Below are 22,767 nucleotides of genomic sequence, written 5' to 3'. Positions count from 1 at the left end.
AATTTTTATTCAGTGTTGCAGTGAACCAATTGCTCTCTTGTAGTTGTATACTTCATTATGGGGGGAACCTTTGTCTTCAAAGACCCATATTTTCCTCCTTGCCAACCCAAATCCCTTTTTAAAAAGTCATTTTATTTTGAAACAAAGTGATCCAGCATGTTATTTTAAGAGTGAAGTAGATATTGCCACCCCATCTACTTTAAAAATAAAATCTAGAGATCATGAATGTATTGAGTCAATATGAAAAAAATCACTATCAATGATAAATGTGACATATGTGTTATGTGAATTAAGAAAGAGAACAAGAAAGAGAGAAATGCATGCTTACTGCAAGACTAGAAATGAACACAATGATCTCAGGCACAAATGCTTACAGGCCCAAACTCCAGACTTGAGAAAGAGAACAGGGCCACAATGACAGGATTCTATCTATAATCTTATATTGTGACCCTTTCACTCATATAGGATATGCATTCTAGCTACTTTCAAGTAGGTCTCATAAATGTGTGATCATCAGATGGCACCTGGGCTTCCAATTACAAGTCCAGGAATCCTGCCTTGGGATGCAGCGAAAATCTTTCTGATTTTTGTTAGTGAGGCAAAAATTAAAATTTTTATTCTCATTGATTAGTACAAAGCAGAGCGCATTAGATTGAGGGACAGCGTTAGTCACCCCCTTGCCTCCACCAGTGATACCTTTCATCAACAGTTACGTCAATAGTGGTGTCATCTGTCTTTTTCCCGTCAATGGTCCACCAGACCTCATTGCGAGAGTCCTTCGACTGAAAGCAGGTTTCTGGGGTTTTGTTTAGCTTCTATATTTGTAACAATGTTTCTTAGAGAGCAGCTCAGAGACCGGCAGGCAGGCGGGGAACCTTGGCTTCCTCCATCACTGGAGCAAGCAAGCCTCCTGTTCGCTTCAGGGGCCTGGCTGCCGGCCGCCATCTTGGTTGGCAGTTAATTTGCATATCTCGCTGATTAGCCAATAAGAAGGGTAGCGAAATTATGGCTAATTACCATGTTTCTCTTTTATTAGGATATATATATATGAAACTACTGAGTAAGTAAACCTTGTGAGCATAAATATATCTAAATCTAAGCAAGTCAGAGATCAAGTACTTTGGGTCTAAGACCAAGATTTAAAATCCCTTTGAACTACTTTTTCAAAAAGGAAAAAAAAAGCTATTAAAGCTGACCAACAGCCAGGTTCTTCTTCTGAAAACGTTTAGTGTCAGTCATGGGAACTTGGTTAAAAACTGTAGTGGGTTTAGCCAAGTTCAATGTACTGCTCAACTGTAAACAGTGAGCTGTGTTTTAATAGCAGCAAGGAGGAAAGCCATGACTTTCATTATTATTCAATCATTATGACAAAAGCACAATCCTCAGAATTCCTCATGTGATCAGTAATTCTCCCTCTATACTTCTAGCCAGTTCTTTCATCCATTCCCTCTGCCAACACTGCTACCATCTCAGCAAGCTCCTTCAGCACCTTTAAATGTGTTCTGCTGCTCTCACCACCAAGCATTTGCACATGATGTTCCTTTCACCAGGAACATTCTTTAGATGTCTTTATCTAGTTTATTTCTACTCATTTTTCAAGTATTTTTTTCAGTACGGTGAGATCTGAGAAGCATTACCTAATCCCCCAAAATGGATTGGACTCCCCAACTAAATCCTCCCATACCATATAATACCTCCCAGCCTCTGCATGTATCAGATTAAAGTATTGAACTTTCTGCTCTATCATTGTTACTCCTATAGAATCTACTCAGGTACCTGAGGCAATGAAAGCATTTTATAATATCTGTACAAAGTCTAAGTTTACTACTAGGAAAAAAATATTTTGAATTCTAGAAGTTTTAGTAGCCTAAGACCTAGTTACACATTGGTGATAAGGCTTATGGTCTTAGAACTACTTTGTCTATAGTTGGTTTGCTACTAATTTTTATTCAGTGTTGCAGTGAACCAATTGCTCTCTTGTAGTTGTATACTTCATTATGGGGGGAACCTTTGTCTTCAAAGACCCATATTTTCCTCCTTGCCAACCCAAATCCCTTTTTAAAAAGTCATTTTATTTTGAAACAAAGTGATCCAGCATGTTATTTTAAGAGTGAAGTATATATTGCCACCCCATCTACTTTAAAAATAAAATCTAGAGATCATGAATGTATTGAGTCAATATGAAAAAAATCACTATCAATGATAAATGTGACATATGTGTTATGTGAATTAAGAAAGAGAACAAGAAAGAGAGAAATACATGCTTACTGCAAGACTAGAAATGAACACAATGACCTCAGGCACAAATGCTTACAGGCCCAAACTCCAGACTTGAGAAAGAGAACAGGGCCACAATGACAGGATTCTATCTATAATCTTATATTGTGACCCTTTCACTCATATAGGATATGCATTCTAGCTACTTTCAAGTAGGTCTCATAAATGTGTGATCATCAGATGGCACCTGGGCTTCCAATTACAAGTCCAGGAATCCTGCCTTGGGATGCAGCTAAAATCTTGCTGATTTTTGTTAGTGAGGCAAAAGTTAGAATTTTTATTTTCATTGATTAGTACAAAGCAGAGCGCATTAGTCAGGGACAGCCTTAGTCACCCCCTTGCCTCCACCAGTGATACCTTTCATCAACAGTTACGTCAATAGTGGTGTCATCTGTCTTTTTCCCATCAATGGTCCACCAGACCTCATTGCGAGAGTCCTTCAGGTAAGTGAAAAAGACTTTACAGGGAATGAGCAGCTCCTCTCCTAAAACAAACAAACAAGTAAACCCTTTAGTTTGTAACCTTCACATGGCTATATTGGTTCTACTCTGACTACTCAGAAGCTACAAATGTTACATGTATCTATAACCCTACTTCTCACTAATTCTCTAGTGGGCTACCATAAGGTGATGTACCATACTTCACTGCAAAACAAACAAACCAAGAAAAGAAGCAAAGCAGCTTTTATAAAATTATGAGAATGGCCATCTTTTAATACAATCTACGTATATTTTAAAATGTATTTGTTCAAAAAGGCTCTGATAACATCCTTTTTAGCCCTAACCCTCTATGGACTACTCTCCTTTGTTAAATCACTCAGAAGCAAGGGATGACTAAGAACAGGTTCTCCAGATCTTTGGTCCTTGGCCCAGAGGCGATGGGACGGTGCCGAGGCTGAGAGGACTGTCTGGACAGGCCTCACCGGGACATGCTGCAGTTATCCGGTGCAGCCAATAAGTCTGAAGACAATTTACATGTAGAAATTCTACATTATCTTTCTGAGATGGAATATGAGGTTGGGGGATTTCTAGGCAGAAATGGTAGTAGAAGTAATAATAATAAAAATAATAATAAGCAGCACACTCACTGAGAATTTCTTATAATTTTCTAGGCTAAATAGTTTTACTTATCAATGTTATTTAATTTTAACAAACTACTAGGAGGCAATTTTTATTTATTTTAATTAATTAATCAATTAATTTTCCAGAGGGCAGCATACACTATTTTTAGCTATCAACCAGGCCACCTCAGGGCCCAGTTCCCAGAACTCCCAGGCCCCCACCCCACTTCCTGAGCAGATGGGCCTTAGTGTTGGAGTTGGCCTGGAAAAATGGGCAGGGGATGCTTCTTGAATTCTCTCAGGCCTTCCCCACTTGGCACCCAGGGGATCTCCGAGAGGTAGGCAGCCTTCAGGTGAGTCGATGGCAGCCTGAGACAGAGCCCTTTGCTCTCTCAGGTTTTTAGGAATACCCAGGTAGCTGTAGCCGCTGTGGGTGGGGTTGGGTCCCAGACTGCAGGAGGCCCCTAGCAGGCGGCAAACTTGCACTGGATGCACTTGTACCAAAGCAGTTCCTGCTCACTGACGGAGGGCTCCAGGCAGGCAGTGGCCTGCAGCAGGTCCTCCATGGTGAGCAGCAGTGCTGAGCTCCTGGGCTCCAGCCCTTTAGGAAGCATTTTTAAAATGCATGTTTTACAGATGTGAAGACTGAAGCTTCAACATGTCAAATGCCATGCCTCGATCAAATTGTTAATAAATAGCAGACCGGAATTTGACCTAGAATGACCTTCTATTCCTAGATGCCCAGGACAGGTCTGTTGTATGCTTGCTTTCCTAGTTATTAATATCAACTGCTTTCACTATCAAAGGGTGTCCAGGTTGAAATGATAAATTATATTGTCATCCTGATTTGAACCCAGGTTTGTCTCCCTTAGTGCTCATACGCCGTCCTCTCTTCCAATGTGTGGTTTTATGCCTTCCTCTCCAGTTTTCCATATCAATATAGTATAGAAGATAGTGACATTGGATTCAGGCATGCTTTTGCAACCATAATGTGATGAGTATATGGAATATATCTAGATGATTAATAAGTGTTTACCCCGATTGCAGGAAGAATGTTTATATTACTACATAAAACCAGTACTGAATCAAGAAAATTTGGTCCATTTGAGGCTGTGTTCTTTGTGTTTTTACAAGGCACACCGCTATTTGAAACCTTATCTTAATATGGGGGGTACTGTGTTCTCTACTTATGTTGGTCACTGCCTCTATTAACTTTAGTATGTTTTAAACAAATGTTCTTTTATAGCTCTCACTGGGTGTTTGTTTTGAATTTTCGTAAAAGATAGAATTCAGAAAATGTTAAAAATTTTCTGCAGTTTCCAGCTTACCTGTGGGAGGCTCTGAGTCAGAAGAATAATAAATAAATCATACCTTATTTGATCAGTTACAAGTGATATTTCCCTGGAATGAAAAAAATCTGAAAACTAAAAAGAGACCCAGATGACCATAGCAAATATTTCGTAGTGTTCTGAATCAGGACTTATTGGTTGTATCAGATGTTACCTATTATATTCACAGTCCTGACTCCAAGCTTTAACCCTGCCCCTTTGTAGTGGAACAGAAGCTTGAAGGAAGCTTGTGCTCATGCTGCAGGCATGGCAAACCAAAACCCTATGCAAGCTTCAGTTTGCATCAAAAAGAAATCCCTCCTCAGGCGGGGAAACCTGCCCGCAGAGGAAGAGGACAGCAGCAGCTGCTGAGAGAGAAGCAGAGAATCCCTGAGCTCCTCATGAGATTCAGGAGGTAGCCAATGCACGGAGCTACCATGGTTTCTGACATCAATTTCAGTGCCTGTGGTTTTTTGTTTTGTTTGTTTGTTTGGGTTTTTTTGTTGTTGTTGTTTTGTTTTTTACAATAGCCCTCTCTTCTCTTGTGTTAACTTCTGTGGCATTTTATTCCTTATAATTAAGATAATCTAATTGAAATTCAGAGTCCACAGCTGTAATTACCTGGTTCTTTCTCATAGACCACAAGATCATTGGGTGAGTGGATCTGGGGGGGCAATGCAGAGTTTGGAGAGCCTGTGAGAGAGCAAAGAACAATGGGAGATGGTGTTAAGTCATGAAGTCTTTATCCCTGTTAACCCATTTCAAAAATATTATCTTCTGTGAAGTCTTGCCCAACCTTCTGGCGTGGTTTGTCAATTCTTCTTGAGAAGAATTTCAGTCAGTAAGTCTGAAGCCAATTTACACGTAGAAATTCTACATTATGCATCTGAGATGGAATATATTCACTATAAAGTGGATTATAACATTTTAGTCATACAAAACAAGCAAAGAAACAAACATAATATGTTGATTATCCTCCATATTTCAGAATAGAATGCTTAACCAGTGTTTTCACTTTCCAAAGCTTACATGAGATATAGTCTTGTCAGACTACATCATAATTAATTGCTCTCCTGTTTTTGCTCAGTTGTTTCTTTTCTACATATTTTTCTTCAACATTCCCAGAGTGTCTAGTATAAGACCTAATTAAATAAGTATTAATGAATGAATGAGTATATGGAAAATCCAAAATCACAATGATGAGTCCAGCCCCTAAGGGTACCTGATGTCCAGTTATCAGTTAAAGGTTCATTCATAGGATCAATGCTCTTTATAACATTCAGTATTCCTAAATTGAATGAAAAATATCCTGAAGGAGATTTATATTGTATTATTTAAGAGTAGAGGCTTCAAAGATTTAATGACCAATAGGTGTTCTAATCCCAACTTGGTCATTTACTAACCACATGACCATTTTTTAATAAATCTTTGAAAAGCTAATTTTCCTCATCTCTAAAATGAGAGTAATTAAACTCATTTTACAAGTTCATTATAAGAATTAAATTAAGTTAAATTATCTTAATTTGGGGGGTATTGTTGTGCTGCATATTAATTAAGTGATGCATATTAAAGCACCCACTGCATTTAAATATATATATTAGGAACAACTGCCAACATGAATATAAGGTTAGATTATTCATTTGACTTTTAAAGTCCATTCTTGTTAGGCTCTAAATTTAGTCTGATTTTTCTTCTGAATTAGTTCCCAACTCAGCACTATTCAGAAAGTAAGCAGAGAAAGAAAGTGGTTACAAAAGTGTTTTATTTGAATTTTATTTGCACTATGTTAAATTTGTTTTAAAGAAATACATAAGCTGAATCTGGTGTCAGACTGGTAGAAAAAGCCTTAAACAAAAAGTAAAAAACCTGGGCTTTAGAATCACTTCTTCTACCAATGCACTGAACGTCCCTAACTAAGCAGGTTGCTTTCTGTTGTTGGGCCTCAATGTTTCCATCTATTAAAAGATAGGATTTTCATCCCCCCCACCCCCAAAAAATGTGCAAATACCTTATACCAATGATTTACAGAAATTAAAAAAAGATAATAAATTGCCTTTTTCTTTAAAAAAAATGGGGTTTCATAAAATCTCACTCTGATATTCTCTAATTTTAATACAGTGGGCACAATGGTATTTAGGGTTCTGCTCTAAATACCACATATCCTAACACTGGTTCTCTTGGTTGTGGGTTTCACAGGAGTCTGTAGACATTGTCCGGTCACTTCCCCAGTTTCCCATCCCCTCTTCTTTCAGTTCAAACCAGTGGTTGAACACTGCATGCAAATACCTTGAGCATTAACTACAACAGCAGTACACAGAAATTCATAGTTTATTTAATTCTATTAAAACAGATTGTGGACAATAATATTAATTACTATTCATTACTATTCAGTCTCCACTGTTTGCCTGTATATTATGTCTAATATTCTCAGCTATCCTGAATGTTAGGTAATCTAAGTCCCAGAGTACAGATGAGGAGACTGAGACTTTGAGCAAAATCATATTGCTCTTCAATGGCAGTAGCATAGTTTGGACACAGATCTGTCTGGTCTTCCTTTCACTGACTTTACTTCACTTATTTACATAGTCACGCAATAGACCAATAGTTACCAAATGCCCACTATGTATGTGGAAATGCTAGAGGCTCTGGGGAGAGTGCAATAAACAAACAAGAAAAAAAAATAAGTTCTTTTTCTTCTCACGGATTTTACACACTTGTTTTTAATAAACTATTAACAGAAAAAAAACCAAGATTATTTCATTTTTATCCTGCACACATAATACAAATCATGCTTACCTACCACCTTTACAGCCAGAGTCCTGGTGAGATTGAATGCACGCCCATTTTCTGGATATGTAACAACGCATGTGTAATTTCCATTATTTGAAAACAAGGCTAAGAGAAAACTCAAGTTCATGCCTTCAGGTACCACATTATGAAAGTCCTGTACTTTATGACATCCCTGTAAGAAGTAAAAGATGTTTTCTATTTAGATACATGCATAGAAAACATACAAGCACATGCACATAGGTAATTTTGCACAAAATATACAAATATCTTTGCTGGCTGCACCTTTTGCTAAGCTATTCTGCTCAACTATTTGACAATGTTTCTACAAAGATTAAATGCATTAAGTTCCGTTATCTTTTCTGCAAAAGAAAATTTAAGTTCTGAACTGAGATATAAATTCAAGAGCACCAGCTTCCTGTCTCAGCATACAGTATTTGGATTCTGGGAATCTCATATTAACAGTGAAGCAAGGTTAAAGTATTGAAAAACAACGAAGGTAACTTAGCTGCTTGCTCTACTATTTAAAAGAACACACAATTATTTTTCATTTTTTTCTACATTTCTTCACTGTTTATATTAACTCAGGAATTCAGTCACCCTGCTTGGAAACTAGGCTTAATTTAGATGTCTGATTTTGGCATTCTTGATCACTCTGTTGCAACACTATATTGGTCATGTACAAAAATTTTGGTATTTTTCTTCTATTTTTCCTATGTGCTGAAATTGGATATTACAGACTCCAGATCTAAAAACAAAATGTATTTTTTATGAGTCTTACCGATAATTCAGCCCAACCGGCATGGCTCAGTGCTTGAGCATTGACCTATGAACCGGGAGATCATGTTTCGACTCCCCGATCAGGGTACATGCTGGGATTTCAGGCTCCATCCCCAGTGTGGGACATGCAGCCGATCAATGATTCTCTCTCATTATTGATTGTTTCTATCTCTCTCTCCCTCTCCCTTCCTCTCTGAAATCAATAAAAATATATATTAAAAATAATTCAAATATGACAAAAAGGATTAAATATCTCTAAGTTCCCTTAGATCTTTAAAATTATGAGTTTGTTACTGGCTTGTACTCTCAACTTCCTATATTCACATACTTAACTTTAATTCTCGTATACTTAAGGTTTTCTTGCTTCAATTCCTGGAGCATGTGTTTTGAAATATGACAGTTACACAAAGTGGTACATTTTGTAATTCTTTGTAACAGGAAATATGTCTTTTAAGAATAGCACTAAAAAGATGATTCATGTGGGTTATCATCACAAGGAAGCTGATATATGCTCAGTTAAGTGATTTTCTAAATACAATTTATCCTGTTTTGATAAAAGCTTCTAGACACTTGTCACATCAGCCAATGGTTTCAATACTCTTAGGTTATCACAAAGTATAAGGCCACAAGGACTGTATTCATAATGAATTTATGTCAGATTTGGTTTAAATCAAGTTTAGACTATCTTTAGAATTCTATTTGAGTTTTGTGATACCTTCTATTTAAACAGTTCAAAGCTATTTCTCTCATTTGTTAGCTTTTCTTAAATCCTTGTTAAGTAGACAAATCAGACTAAATATGTTATAGTTTTACAAGTAGAAAAAAATGAGATAGAAAAATAAAGAGATATTCCAGATAACACAGTGCAGAGCTAAAACTCAGTTTTTTAGATAGCTCAGTAAAGGTCTTTAACTAACTTCTTATTTTTTTATTATTATTACTAGAGGCCTGGTGCATGAAAATTCTGCACTGGGGTGGGGGTGGGGGGGTCCCACTGCAGGTTCGATCCCCAGTAGGGGTCGGGCTGGAGGCAGCTGATCAATGATTCTCTCATTGATGTTTCCATCTCTCTATTCCTTTCCCTTCCACTCTGAAATCAATAAAAAATATATTAAAAAAATAAAAAATAATCCTATATAATCAAGAGCCAGGGTCATAACGACCGTTACCACCGAAGGCTCAACCAGACCGGAAGTCAGTGCTGGGTTGCTGTGGTGACCCAGCACTGACTGGGGCCGCTGCAGGCACCCTGACCCAGTATGTGCCCTTGGCCAGAATTGAACCTGGGACCTTTCAGTCCACAGACCGATGTTCTATCCATTGAGCCAAAGCTTTAACTAGCTTCTTAATTAAGAATAAACACCTCTGCTCAGCAGTTAGTTGAGGCTGGAAAAATTATACTGAGACATACAGTTACACATACCACATCATCCCGTCTGGGGTGACCTTTATTAATAAGATCATATAGCTTTGAAGTGTACATTTCCATGATATATGATCTGTATATTGAATTGTGTATCCACCACCCACAGTCATCTTTAATCACCAAATATTTGGCCCCCATAACTAGTTTTAACCAAAAGAAATTAAAAAGTCTATTTCAAAGCTATCAGACCTATATAGCATGCAAGAAAAGGAAATGAAGGAAATATTTTACATTCTGAGCTTTGTGGTAGGGGTGGCTTTAGGGCACTGTTGAACCATTAACTTTGGCCTGTAGTGTGTGATGAGCTCTCTCTGTTTCTTATAAGCAGATATATCTCTAGGCCCTTCAGCACATAGACCTGAGACATATGGAATATTTTAAACATAATAAACTATTCCTGAAAATGAAGCCTGAAAATTTTCTTATAATTTCAAAATCATTTATTTGGAATCCAGAAAAAATTGGAACAAAGATCTGGATACCAAAAGAATAAAAAAAATATTTCCAAATGCAAGAAATCACTTAACAGTAAGTGGATTTCCACTATGAAGCAAACACTTGTCTGACTAGAAGACAAATTATCCACTTAGTTGATCTATCAGTTCCTCATTCTGAATTCAAAAGAGAGAAGTTAAGCAGGAGAGCAATGTTTCAATGGCATAATGGTAGTCATGGCAACCTATCATGACATAAAGGTAAAGAGCGAGAGGAAATACATCATGTGGTGAGATGTGGGGTGTGATTGAGGGGATGTCTTGACTAACTAAGGACGAGTATGTCCATCCCATACCAGTGGTCAGCAAACTCATTACTCAACAGAGCCAAATATCAACAATACAACGATTGAAATTTCTTTTGAGAGCCACATTTTTTAAACTTAAACTATATAGGTAGGTACATTGTTATTAACTTAATTAGGGTACTCCTAAGGCTTAGGAAGAGCCACACTCAAGGGGCCAAAGAGCCGCATGTGGCTCGCGAGCCGCAGTTTGCCGACCACGGCCATACATCATTCAAGAACTGTGTGAGGGCACGGAAAATGGAAAGGACACAACTCCTAATCTATAGGTGTGTACAGTCTCGTGGTGAATTGCAACAAATACTATGAAAGGCATATCAGGGCCAGGGAAGATCAAATGGGGGAAGATCAAACAGAAAACATTCATAAAAACTTCACAGAGAAGAAAGATTTGAGCACAATCTTAAAGGATAAGTAGAATATTAACAGATTTTAACTAGGAGGGGAGACAGGAGGGAGCGGCACTCGAGGCACAGGAAAAAGTTGTAACTTCCCTGAACTCTAATAGCATTTTGCTTTCTGTGTCAGAACTTAACTAACTTTATATTATTTTTTATGTTGTAGATTTTTTTCAATTGCAGTTTATATTCAATATTATTTCTGTTAGTTTCAGGTGCACAGCCTAGTGGTAAGTCCATCAAATACTTTACAAAGTGCTCCCCCCACCCCAGTATTTTCAGCACCCACCTGGCATCATACATAGTTATTACAATATTATTAACTATATTTCCTATGCTGTACTTTATACTTAATTAACTTTATTACAATAAACTCTTCTCATGTTTGTCTCTTCCTATAGAAAATTTACACCTGTGAGGGCAAGAGGTGAGGGTGACTGAGTATTGTACTTCATGGCCAGCAGCTGGCAAAATACTTGACACATGGTAAATGCCCAGTGCATTTGTTCTGCTTGATCAAAAATATGAATGAGAGAAGCAAAGACAGAAGAAACAGAGTTGACAGCTCATGCAGTATGATAACAAGAAGATGACTATTCAAAATATAAGATGTCATATATGAATGAGTTGTAGGATGGAGGGAGGAGTGAGAGTAAGGATATAAAAAGTTTAATGGAGATAGGAATATCTATTGAAACTTTTGCACCAAAGATTAAGTTGGAATAAAATAATTCTACTTATTTACAAAGTCTCTTAAGAACTCTTATCAGTCACTTTTAATGCACAAAACTAAAGGCATTTCAATGTTTAAGCAACTAATTTTTACAAAATCTCTTCTACATGGCAGGCACTGTGTTAGGGACTTGGCATAGAGCAGGCATTAAACACAGAAATGGCCCTTATTCCCATGAAATTTTCCAGTCCAGTCCAATTCATTCAATTATTTAATCAATTCCTAAATACAAAGTTCATTGGCTTAGCTTTATGCTGTGTGCTTGGTATTCAAGGGAAAGAAAAAGAGAGGTCACTATCTAGTGCAGAAGAAAAAAGTGCAATCATTACAGTAACAAAAATGAGAGATAAGTTAAGTGCTATCAAAATAGAAAGTGGATGACTCATTCAGCCTAATTAAGCCTCAAGGTCTCACAGACATTTGAACTGGGTTTAAGTTTAGAGGATGGATCTTGGGTCCTCAGAAGCCCTGAAACTATATGTCAAATCATAGATAGATAGATAGATGGATAGATAGATAAATAGATGATAGAGAGATAGATAGATAGATAGACTAGAGGCTCAGTACACGAAATTTGTGAATGGGGCATGGGTGTCCCTCAGCCTGCATCATCTTCAATCTGGGACTGCTGGCTCCTAACTGCTCACCTGCCTGCCTGCCTGATCATCCCTAACCCCTCTGCTTGCCTGCCTGATCACTTCTAACTGCCCTCCCCTGCCAGCCTGATATACCCTAACTGCCTTCTCCTGCCAGCCTGATTGCCCCCTAACTGCACTCCCCTGCTGGCCTGATCACCCCTAACTGCCCTTCCCTGCTGGCTTGATCGTCCCTAACCACCTCTGCCTCAGCCCCTGCCACTATGGCTTTGTCCAGAAGGAAGGCAGGATGACTGGAAGATGTCCGGTCGACCCAGTCTAATTAGCATATTACCTTTTTATTAGTATAGATATGGAATTAAATGTGTATAGTTTGAAAGAATATATGTTACATATTTCCTTCCTACCAGAGATGAAAAATCATGATAGGGAAATTGTAGGGAAAGGAAAGAGATAAAGGAGCAACCAAACAGTTGGGATCAAACTGAAAGAAGCACTTTGAAAATAAAGTCTATTACGTAGACCTTGGACTAACTTGTCTACAATACTAGTATGTGCTATGCCAGTAAACGCCAAGCCTGGCAGTCAGAAATGTGCTTTCCTGGTTGAACTTTGTCAGAAAAAAGCAAAATTTCCCATTTTCTGAGAGAGATTTATAAACAGTATCTGACCAATTCTGATGAACTTTACAATGAAATTTAGAGGTGAAGGCAATATACCCATTTTAATGATTATACTAAGTATAAGGACAACCAGCTTTTCACAGATTGGTCTCCAGAATATTCTCCTAAATATCAGTTAGGGCTTTCAGCAGCTGGTATAAATGTAATATTCAAAACACCTAATAAAATTGTTCCTCTGATGCTCAGTAAAAAAGAAAAAGGCGGGGGGGACAATTTCCTTTGTTTTTATAAGTATCTCGGTATGGAAAAATCAAATACCCAATTACAACAAAGAGGAAGATAAATAATCCAGTAATATGAAAGTTGGGATGGCTTGCTATAATTTAAAGCCCAGGTCTCTAAGTAAATGTAATACTAATAATAGTAAAAACAATAACAAAATTACACCTGTGTCTTTACTGCTACCTATTCCCATATTCCTACGTGAATAAACAGGCAACCTCCAATTTATACACATGTCATTTCCAATTTATACATGTGGCTATTTGAAATTCAGTAAATGACAAACCATGGTGTGCTCTCCAGGCTTGTTACAAAACCTGGCTCATTCAACAAACATTTACTGAACATCAACTTAACTCACATGATTGTTGAATTAGAGCACTATGAATTCTGGGTCCTGAATGAGGAAGAGCCTGCCATGCAAATGAGAGGAGGAAAGACAGAAGACATGCCAAGGAGGAAAATGCAATCCTGCCCCATTTCCCTTGCAGTTCTGGAACAATTTTGTTTTTTTAATTTCTGTTCCTTCTAATCTGAGTTTGTCTAAGGCCCCTCTGATTTCCCAGGGCCCTCTATCCATGGGTTTCCTTGTGTTCCACAGTTCAGCCTACAACCCAACCTGTGTTCAAAGACTACCCCACCCTTCCAAGTGTCTTAAGCTTCAAAAGTAAAGACTGACCACCCTCTCAGTGTCATTTCTGAAGAGTATAACCTTGAAACCAAAACAGAACTAGCCTGAAATCCCAGATTCTCCACTATCAGCTAGATTGCTTTTGAGTAAGTGATATACCACAGTGTAAAAGTATGGACTCGATATAAGGTTGAATCTTGGCTCCTAGCTCTGTGACCTTAAGCAAACATCTCAGTTGCTCTATCTTAACTACAAAATGGAGAGCACAAGATAATTTACCTCATGTTAAGAAAATTAAGTTAATAATCTTGTGCTCTATTGTTTGCCTCTCTGAGACTTGGCTTCATAATCTGTGAAAGGATGACATCTACCTTGAAGGATGGTGATGAGTATTACACATAACATATAAAGTACCTAGCACAATGTACTTTACAAGCAAAATGCAAGAACTGTTAGCTTCCTTTTCTGTCTTTCAATTTATCAGTTTTCATCATTCGGCTAAGAGGAAGAAAATTGCTGAAACAAATTAATGTGTCTTTTAACTCACACGGTTATGTGTATTAGAAAAAGAGACTGTTTTTACAAAGTCAAGGCAGAGAATTCAGTTAATAATAATTGAAAGAGTCTACTCTATGAGGACCAAGCGAGTTTCTGTAGAAGGTAGAAAATAGAAAGCAACATCATCATTGCTATACAGTGATAGGAGAATCCAACTACCAAGAACTCTGATTTTGTACCCAGGATGGCAGAACTCTTAGGATTAATGATTTCAGTCAAATACCCAAGTATAGAGAAATAAAAGAGGTATGCCACAGATCAAGAGTGATTTTTTATAGACTAGAAATGATGGCTGGTCACCTGTTTCTTCTTAGCCACCTGAACATTGTCGGTTATCTGCCATGGAGATGGTTTGACCACAGTCACTTTTTTTCTCAGTCTTCTTTCCAGGCTTTCTGTTTTCATTCACCCCAGGAACATTCTCTCTGGATTTTGATCTTAGTCTTTAAGGGCTCCAACTATCATATAGATGCATCCAATTCTCTGACTCCAATTTTGACTTTTGTTCTAAGCTGCAGATTCACACACATGTGCCACTACCTACTGGCCACTGCTACCTAGATGTCTCACAGACAGCTCTAACTCAATATGACATTATCTAAATCTTTCACTTGCTCCCCAAACCTGCTCCTCCTCTGCTATTTCATACCTTGGTTAATATCACTGACATCCTTCCAACCAGGAAAAAAAAAAAGAAATCTGGAAATCATTGAAAATACAGAGATAAGTATGGCATAATTTTGCCCTCAAGAAATAGTCAATTTCATAAAGTCGATGCATGTAAACTTCTCCCTGTTTTTAAAACAAACAATAAATTTTCTTTGGAACTTATAATTCTGCTTTTCAATAAGAATGTAAATTATTCTTATTTATAAACTTGTCAATTAAATTGTGGATCCTTTGGTAAGAAAATAAGATTAATTTTTTTCAGACTATTGAGTATTCAAAATATAAAAAAGTAAATAGAACTAGAGATAAGAGACCTTGATAACTAGATGAACACATTTTAAAAAGTTGAAGATATACTTATTGATGTAAAGTCTTTATATATAAAAGCCTGAACGACCGAATGACCAGTTGACCAGTTGCTATGACATGCACTGACCACCAGGGGGCAGACGCTCAATGCAGGTGCTCCCCCCTGGTGGTCAGTGCACTTCCACAGCCAACCTCCTGCAGCTGGCCAACCTCCCGTGGCCGCTGACCAACCTCCCGTAGTCCCTCCCCTCAGCTGGCCAACATTCCGAGGTCTCTTTCCCCAGCTGGCTGGCCTCCCCCATTGGCCCCAATGGGGGGGGGGGTTGTGGCTGGCCAACCTCCCACGTTCCTCCTCCCAGCCGGCCAGCCAACCTCCCTCAGCCCCTTCCCCCAGCTTGGCTGGTCCCATCCCATCGGCCCCAATCATCAGCCAGGCTGAGGGACCCCACCTATGCACAAATTCATGCCCTGGGCCTCTAGTTGTTAATATTACTCTTTAAATTATTTTTTATGCTTTTTACAATGAAAAATGACAATCATGGAAAAAATACACAATGATCCTCTGTACCCAAACCTAGTCTCAAAAGTAGCAATTTAGACTATGTCTTACTTCATCTACACCCACTCACTGCAGCCCAAGATATTTTAAAGCAAATCACAGAAATTGCATAATTTCACTTGTAAGTATTTCTATGTATCTCTAAATGACAAGACTCCTTCTGCAAGCATAACTATAGTGCTGTTATCACAGTTTAAAACAGTAATAATAATTCATTGATATCATTAATATTCTGTTCAGATTGTCCTGATTTTCTCATAACTTGTTTTATAGTTTATTTGAACAAAGCATGATCTAAGATTCTTACACTGCAATTGATCTTAAATCTCTCTTGCTCATTTTCTTTGTTTCCTTCTTTCTCTCCCTCTCTTTTTCTTAGCTGTTTTATTATAAAATACAATACACAAAAACTTGAAACTTATGAGTTAATGAATTATTATAAAGCAAACACCACTCAGGTTCAGGAGTAGAATGTTGCCAGTTACTTTCCAAATGTCCTATGTCAATCCCAGCTCTTTTGCAACCTGCTGAAGTAGCCACTACCTATATATTTTTATAGTAAAATCACTTCCTTGTTTTCTTTTTTAATTGTATCATATATAGTACATCCTTAGACACTGTAGTTACATCCATTTTCAACTTTGTCTTATATGTTTCTTTTTAATCAATATGTTCCCACAATATGCTTTTGTTTTTTCTTGCAGAATTTCTGTTGAATAACCCAAGGCATTTGGCATATAGTTTTCCACAGTCCGGATTTTGCTGACTACAAACTCGTGGTACAGATCAATATATTCTTCTGTTCTCTATATTTCCAGCAAAATGGCAGCAGTATCCAAAATCCACTTGGCACAATTATAATTAATACTGTTCTTTCATCAGAAGGAATATGCCTGGTTACCTCTCTTGTGATGGTAGCTGTCATTGATGCTTAATGCTTAGATTTATTGTCATTGTGGTTTCAAACGGATTATATAATTTTATAAAAACATACTTCTATGCACCATTTCATAACTAAATGTACATTTTTTACGGGAAAGGCAGAATAAATACTTGATTTTTCCCCTTTATTTACTAGTCTACTTTATATGATTTTGGTATATACATATTATCCTTCTTATTTTTATTCAGCATTTAAGTTTGATTTAATATTTTTCTCCCACTTTCTGTTAATCTGAAGGCATTATCTAGTGTATTCATTTGGTATTATGTTCCTCTTAGTTTAGCTTTATTTCTAAAATGACTTTCTTCTAAGTTGTTACTGAGTTTTATAACTTCTGGACTTTTATAATTCAAATTTATTTGTTATTCTTCTCATCTTGTAGCATTTCTCAATTTTTTGGCTCATTTTTTAAATAGTGGGTTACAATATGTCCTTCTGGTATGCTTTTTTTTTCCAGAATGTTATTCTGCTTCTTATCCTCCTTTTTCTTATAATTTTGAATGGGAGCTTTTCCTTATTGTTCATTTTCATGGGAAACTAGTTTGTTTTTCCTGAGTTTTACAATCTGGCAGGATTTTCTAACTTCAGAGAGATTCCTCTTCAAAAGTATGGTCTTGAGATTTCCTGACTGTTCTGCTCCCATTCTTCTCTTCCCTTCCTCTCTACAGGATGGGCAAAAGTAGGTGTACAATTGTTTATATGAAAAATAATACAATATTTAAGAAATAAGAATACAAGAATAAACTCTATGTTCCCATACTCAAAACTGTACACTTACTTTTGCCCCTGCATTATCCTGATGTTGTCTACTTATGATTCACTTCCAGCCATTTCTCCTCACTGTGAGTAGTTGTTTTGCAGAGTTCCAAGGCACTAAAACAATTCCAAACCCTTCAGAATTTCCTACTATAGGCATCTTGGACCCACCCTTCCCAATTTCAGCTGATGTTCCTAAGTTGGCTCACCATGCTTTCCAGTGAGTATCCATGGGCTTTTGACCCCTCAAGTCTGCCCCGTACCACACTACTTCCACCTACTCCTTTTCCCTATAGACACTAATTTTACATAAGATTGTGGCTTGACTCACTTGTTTTATTGAAAGTGATTCTTATGGATAACTTAATATTGAGTTTTGTTTTAAATGTTGTTCAGGAATTTGGCTTTGGCTTATGTGGATATTTGAAGAGGTTAAAAAATTAGGCAGCTAGCTCAGCTGGCATGGCTCAGTGATTGAGCATCAACCTATGAACCAGGAGTGCACGGTTCAAATCCCAGTCAGGGCACATGCCCATGTTGCAGGCTCAAACCCTAGTAGGGGTGTGCAGGAGGCAGTGAATCAATGATTTCCTCTCATCATTGATGTTTCTATCTCTCTCCCTTTCCCTTCCTCTCTGAAATCAATAAAAATGTATTTTTTAAAAAACAACAACTATGTAGCTATTGTCACACAAGCCACCTTCTAACACTATAATTTTTTATTAAACACTTCCCAAATCCCTGAGATGTGAAAGAGACCACAGGTGGACTGTGTCTATAAATGAGGGCAAACATGAAATACATATAAGTAACAAAATACTGACTAGTTTAGGAGTTGAAATTCACCAGATGAATTAGCAGCTCCCAACCTCACTGAGCAGAGTAGAAGTCGGCAACATTTCTCAAATTGTATTTCAGAGGAAGTTAATAGGACCAAGCTAGTTATAGTAGTCCAGTGAATATAATTTAAGGAATGCTGGGTTGAGGCAACGTGTCCTCCAGCACTTCCTTTAAAATGTCATAAAGTGAGGAAGCAGTTAAAAAATTGTATAAAGTCACTAAAGAATATATTGAAAATCTGATTAGAAAATTTTCAGTTTCTACATTAACTCAACAAATAATTGTTGCCATTTAGAGAGGGTAAAGTGACCTCCAGTTTGCTTACCATATACCAAGTGATGGCTGGTTTGACACTGGAAGGAAAGTATCCATCTATATCTGGACAAGTGATCTTCTGAACACCATATTCTATATATAGTTTATGCACTGGGATTTTCATGGGAGAATTGAAGCAGCTAGCTTTTTGGACAACTTCCAGAGGAAATGCAACTTTGCTGCAATATGTGGTATTCCTGAAAAGAGAAATATGCAATAAATGGGCAGACTCATTTGCATTTGTTTTAATGCAGTAAATACATTAAAGTAAGCTAAGTGAACTAATGCTATGTATTGAGACTTTATATGTGCAAGTTCATGTAAGAATTAAATATGTGTGGAAGTATTTCTATATAAATTAACATCATAGAACAAAAACAGACACAGTTAATTACTATTGATATATTAAAATAGTTATATTTTAGATATGTTTCTAAACATGCTATGTGTTTGTATGTACATATATGTATGTATGTATATGTATATTTAACTTTACCCTTAAAACATTATTAATAATATTCTGTGCTGGTAAGGCAAAGGTGAGTATACCATTAACTCATGGCTGATAATCATATAAACAACCTTTAGAAAATAAATATGGTTCTAAAACTATTCTTAAAAAAGCCTTAGTTTTTGCCTTAGTAATGTTATTTCTGGAACATTTTTCACATGGTAGAATTATGGAAAATGGTTATAGAGAGAGCACATGATCAAAAATGTCCATCCAGTGCTATATCAACAAAGAAAACATTGGTATATATAGAAAAATCTTCTTTTTTTGAAAAGTGCAATGAAATTATGGTACAACCATTCAAAGTTCTTTTACATATCTATAAAAAAAGTCAAGCATGAAGAAAAAAGTAACAAACACATAAAACTTAGGACTCTTGTTATCCCATCACCTCACTTTTCACAAAGAGGTATTATATGTGACCCTCTATGCACCGCAAATTAGATCTCTAATTCTCTGAGCACATTGGACATTTCCTTGTGTTCATTTGCTATTAAGTTCCTCTTAGTTTATCATAGTTCAAACAAGGGTACCACCATGAATATTTTCTTATAGTCTCTAGTACAGTGTCTAAACTTTCAGTAGATGCTGAATACATATTTATTAAAATGAATGAGAAAGAGCCCTAGCCATTTTGGCTCAATGTTTAGAGCATCAGCCTGTGGACTGAAGGGTCCCAGGTTCCATTCAGGTCAAGAGCCCAGGTTGCAGGCTCTATCTGCAGTAGGGGGAGTGCAGGAGGCAGCTGATCAATGATTCTCTCTCATCATTGATGTTTCTATCTCTCTTTCCCTCTCTCTCCTTTCCTCTCTGAAATCAATAAAAAATATATTTTAAAAAATTAATGAGATAGATATAAAACTTGTGTGTGTATTAAAGAAAGCAATAGTGAAGCATTCATAATAAAAATAACTGATTTTTTAAGGTGATGACTAAATGGGCCCACACTCTTAATAATTTCTATTTAAGGTTTCAAACACATATTAGATCCTCAATGACTCATGAATTAAATCTAAATACAATGGAAGGTGTGGAGGTATTCATTCCGCTCACCAACATGAAAGGAGATATTGTTTAAAGATAACTTGTAACAAAGGTAATATGGTGGAAAGGGAGAGTGGCAGGCATGATCTCTATCAAAAAATAACAAAATGTCTACCAGATAAAAGTATTCTATGGGTAGAAGTTATAAAAGGTAAATTTTAGTTTAATTAGATACATTTTCTGATTTTTTAAAAAAGGTGATGAACAGTGATTGGGCTGACTTTTATAGCTCCAAAAGTCAAAGCTGGATGTCATCTTAATAAGGTATTAAAGAAAGAATAGGAGACAGAAAATGGCGGCTGACAGGACACAGGCTGCAAGATAGTGTGTGAGTGAGAGAATGAAAGGAGAGCACGTGGACATGCAGGGAGTGTCTGTATTTTTGAGTGAGGGACATCTATATTCCACAGGACTTTTGGAGACTGACTGGCCTCCCCTGGCCAGGCAGCCTCTACTACTGCTGAAATCTCTCTCGGAGTGGCTGGGTCTGCTGCAGAGACTGCACCATTTTGAAGGTGAGAGCAACTGTTATCAGAAGCCCACCTTTACCTTCAACTGAGGAGACCTCAGATACCTCCTGGGACCCTACAACCACAATGCCCAGGGACCAGCTGCCTCAGCTGCAAACCCACTAACACCGAGACTCCAGCCTCCCTGGACGCAGGTGCCTAATAAGTTTGTCCAGGGGGAGACAAAGTGGGCCCTGTGCCTTCTCACAGAGGAGATAGAAGGAACAGCTGACTTGAATAACATCCACCTGGAATTGGCAAATTAAACACAGCTGGTGAGGCAATCTGTGGACAGAAAGGTCAAAGATTGCCAAGAAAGAGTCAATGCAGGAGAGCGAGAGCTACATACCAGACACCCAGAAAGGAACGAACATGGGGAGACATAGAAACAGCCCCCATAGGAAGGAAAAGCAGGAATCACAGGAAAAGGAAGTAAATGAAATGGAGGCAAGCAATATGTCAGAAAAAGAATTCAGCGCAATTCTCATAAGGACATTGAAAAGGATGGAAGACAAATTCAATAATATGTGTAAGAACCAAGAAGAAATGAAGAACCAAGAAGAAATGAAAAATGACATCACTGCAATAAAGAACACAATATAAAGCATCAACAGTACACTACAAGAAGCGAAGGACCACATCATGAGCTAGAAGACAAGGTAGGAAAAAACACCCAAGCTGAGCAGCAACTGGAAAAAAAAATCTTAAAAAACAGGAGGAGAGCCTAAGGGAACTGTGGGACAACATGAAACAAAACAACATATGCATAATATGGGTCCCAGAAGGAGAGGAAACTGAGCAAGGAATAGAAAACCTATTTGAAGAAATAATGACAGAAAACTTCCCTGATATTGGGAAGAAGAAAACACTCACATAGTCCAAGAAGCTCACAGAGTCTCAAACAAGATGAACCTAAAAAGACCGATACCAAGACACATTATAATTAAATTAGCAAACACCAATGACAAAGTAAGAATCTTAAAGGCTGCCAGAAAGAGACATAAAGTTACTTACAAGGGATCGCCTAACAGACTACCAACAGAATTCTCAACAGAAACACAGCAGGCCAGAAGGGAATGGAATGAAATACACAAAGTCATGCAAAGGAAGGGTCTGAATCCAAGAATACTGTACCCAGCAAGGCTATCAATCAAATTTGAGAGTGAAATCAGGAGTTTCACAGACGAAAAAGGACTAATGGAATTTATTACCACCAAATCATCAATGCAAGAAATGCTAAAGGGACTGCTGTAAAAATAAAAAATAGGAAGGGAAGAAGGAATACAGGCATAAAGAAAAAAAATGGCAACAAACAAGTGCCTATTAATAATAACTTTAAATGTAAATGGTTTACCTGCCTCAATCAAAAGACATAGGGTAGCTGAGTGGATAAGAAAACATGACCTACATCTCTACTGTCTACAGACCTACCTCAGAACAAAGGACTCACACAGACTGATGGTGAAGGGATAGCAAAAGGTTTTTCAGGTGAATGGAAAAGAAAAAAAAGCTGGGGTAGCAATACTTATATCTGGCAAATTAGATGTCAAAGCGAAGGCCATAACAAGAGAAAAGGAAGGCCACTTCATAATACTAAAGGGAGAAATTCAACAAGAAGTTATAACTCTAGTAAACATATATGCACCCAATACAGGAACACCCAAATATATATAAAAAAAAGAACTTCTGGAGGATATCAAGGGACAGATCAACAACAATACAGTCATAGTAGGGGACTTTAACACCCAACTAACACCACTGGATACAACCTCTAAACAAAAAATCAGCAAAGAAACATCAATCCTAATGACTCACTAGATCAGATGGAATTAATGGACGTCTTCAGAACATTTCACCCCAAAGCCACAGAATATATATTCTTCTCAAGCGCACAGGGGTCATTTTCAAAGATAGACCACATATTCGGACACAAGCAAAGTCTCTTCAAATTCAAGAAGATAGAAATCATATCAAGCATCTTCTCAGATCACAATGGCTTAAAATTAGAAATCAACTACAATAAAAACAATGAAA

At 37.3% G+C, this 22,767-nt stretch overlaps 1 protein-coding gene across 5 annotated transcripts in view; it reads right to left on the bottom strand.

Moving 5' to 3' along the window:
* Window positions 1-22,767, bottom strand: part of IL1RAP (interleukin 1 receptor accessory protein) — a 135,633-nt gene that overhangs the window by 3,384 nt on the left and 109,482 nt on the right. For all 5 annotated transcript variants that reach the window (XM_014528794.1, XM_014528793.1, XM_014528795.1 and 2 more), the window contains 4 exons: window positions 18,680-18,866; window positions 7,462-7,627; window positions 5,287-5,358; window positions 2,635-2,761 (listed from right to left, as the gene is read on the bottom strand). In XM_014528794.1, coding sequence (XP_014384280.1) covers window positions 2,635-2,761; window positions 5,287-5,358; window positions 7,462-7,627; window positions 18,680-18,866 — 552 coding nt within the window. The remainder of the gene's footprint in view (window positions 1-2,634; window positions 2,762-5,286; window positions 5,359-7,461; window positions 7,628-18,679; window positions 18,867-22,767) is intronic.

The sequence above is a fragment of the Myotis brandtii genome, unplaced genomic scaffold (assembly GCF_000412655.1).
Source record: "Myotis brandtii unplaced genomic scaffold, ASM41265v1 scaffold652, whole genome shotgun sequence".
Lineage (NCBI taxonomy): Eukaryota > Metazoa > Chordata > Mammalia > Chiroptera > Vespertilionidae > Myotis > Myotis brandtii.
This window is presented reverse-complemented; position numbering and strand designations above follow the sequence as displayed.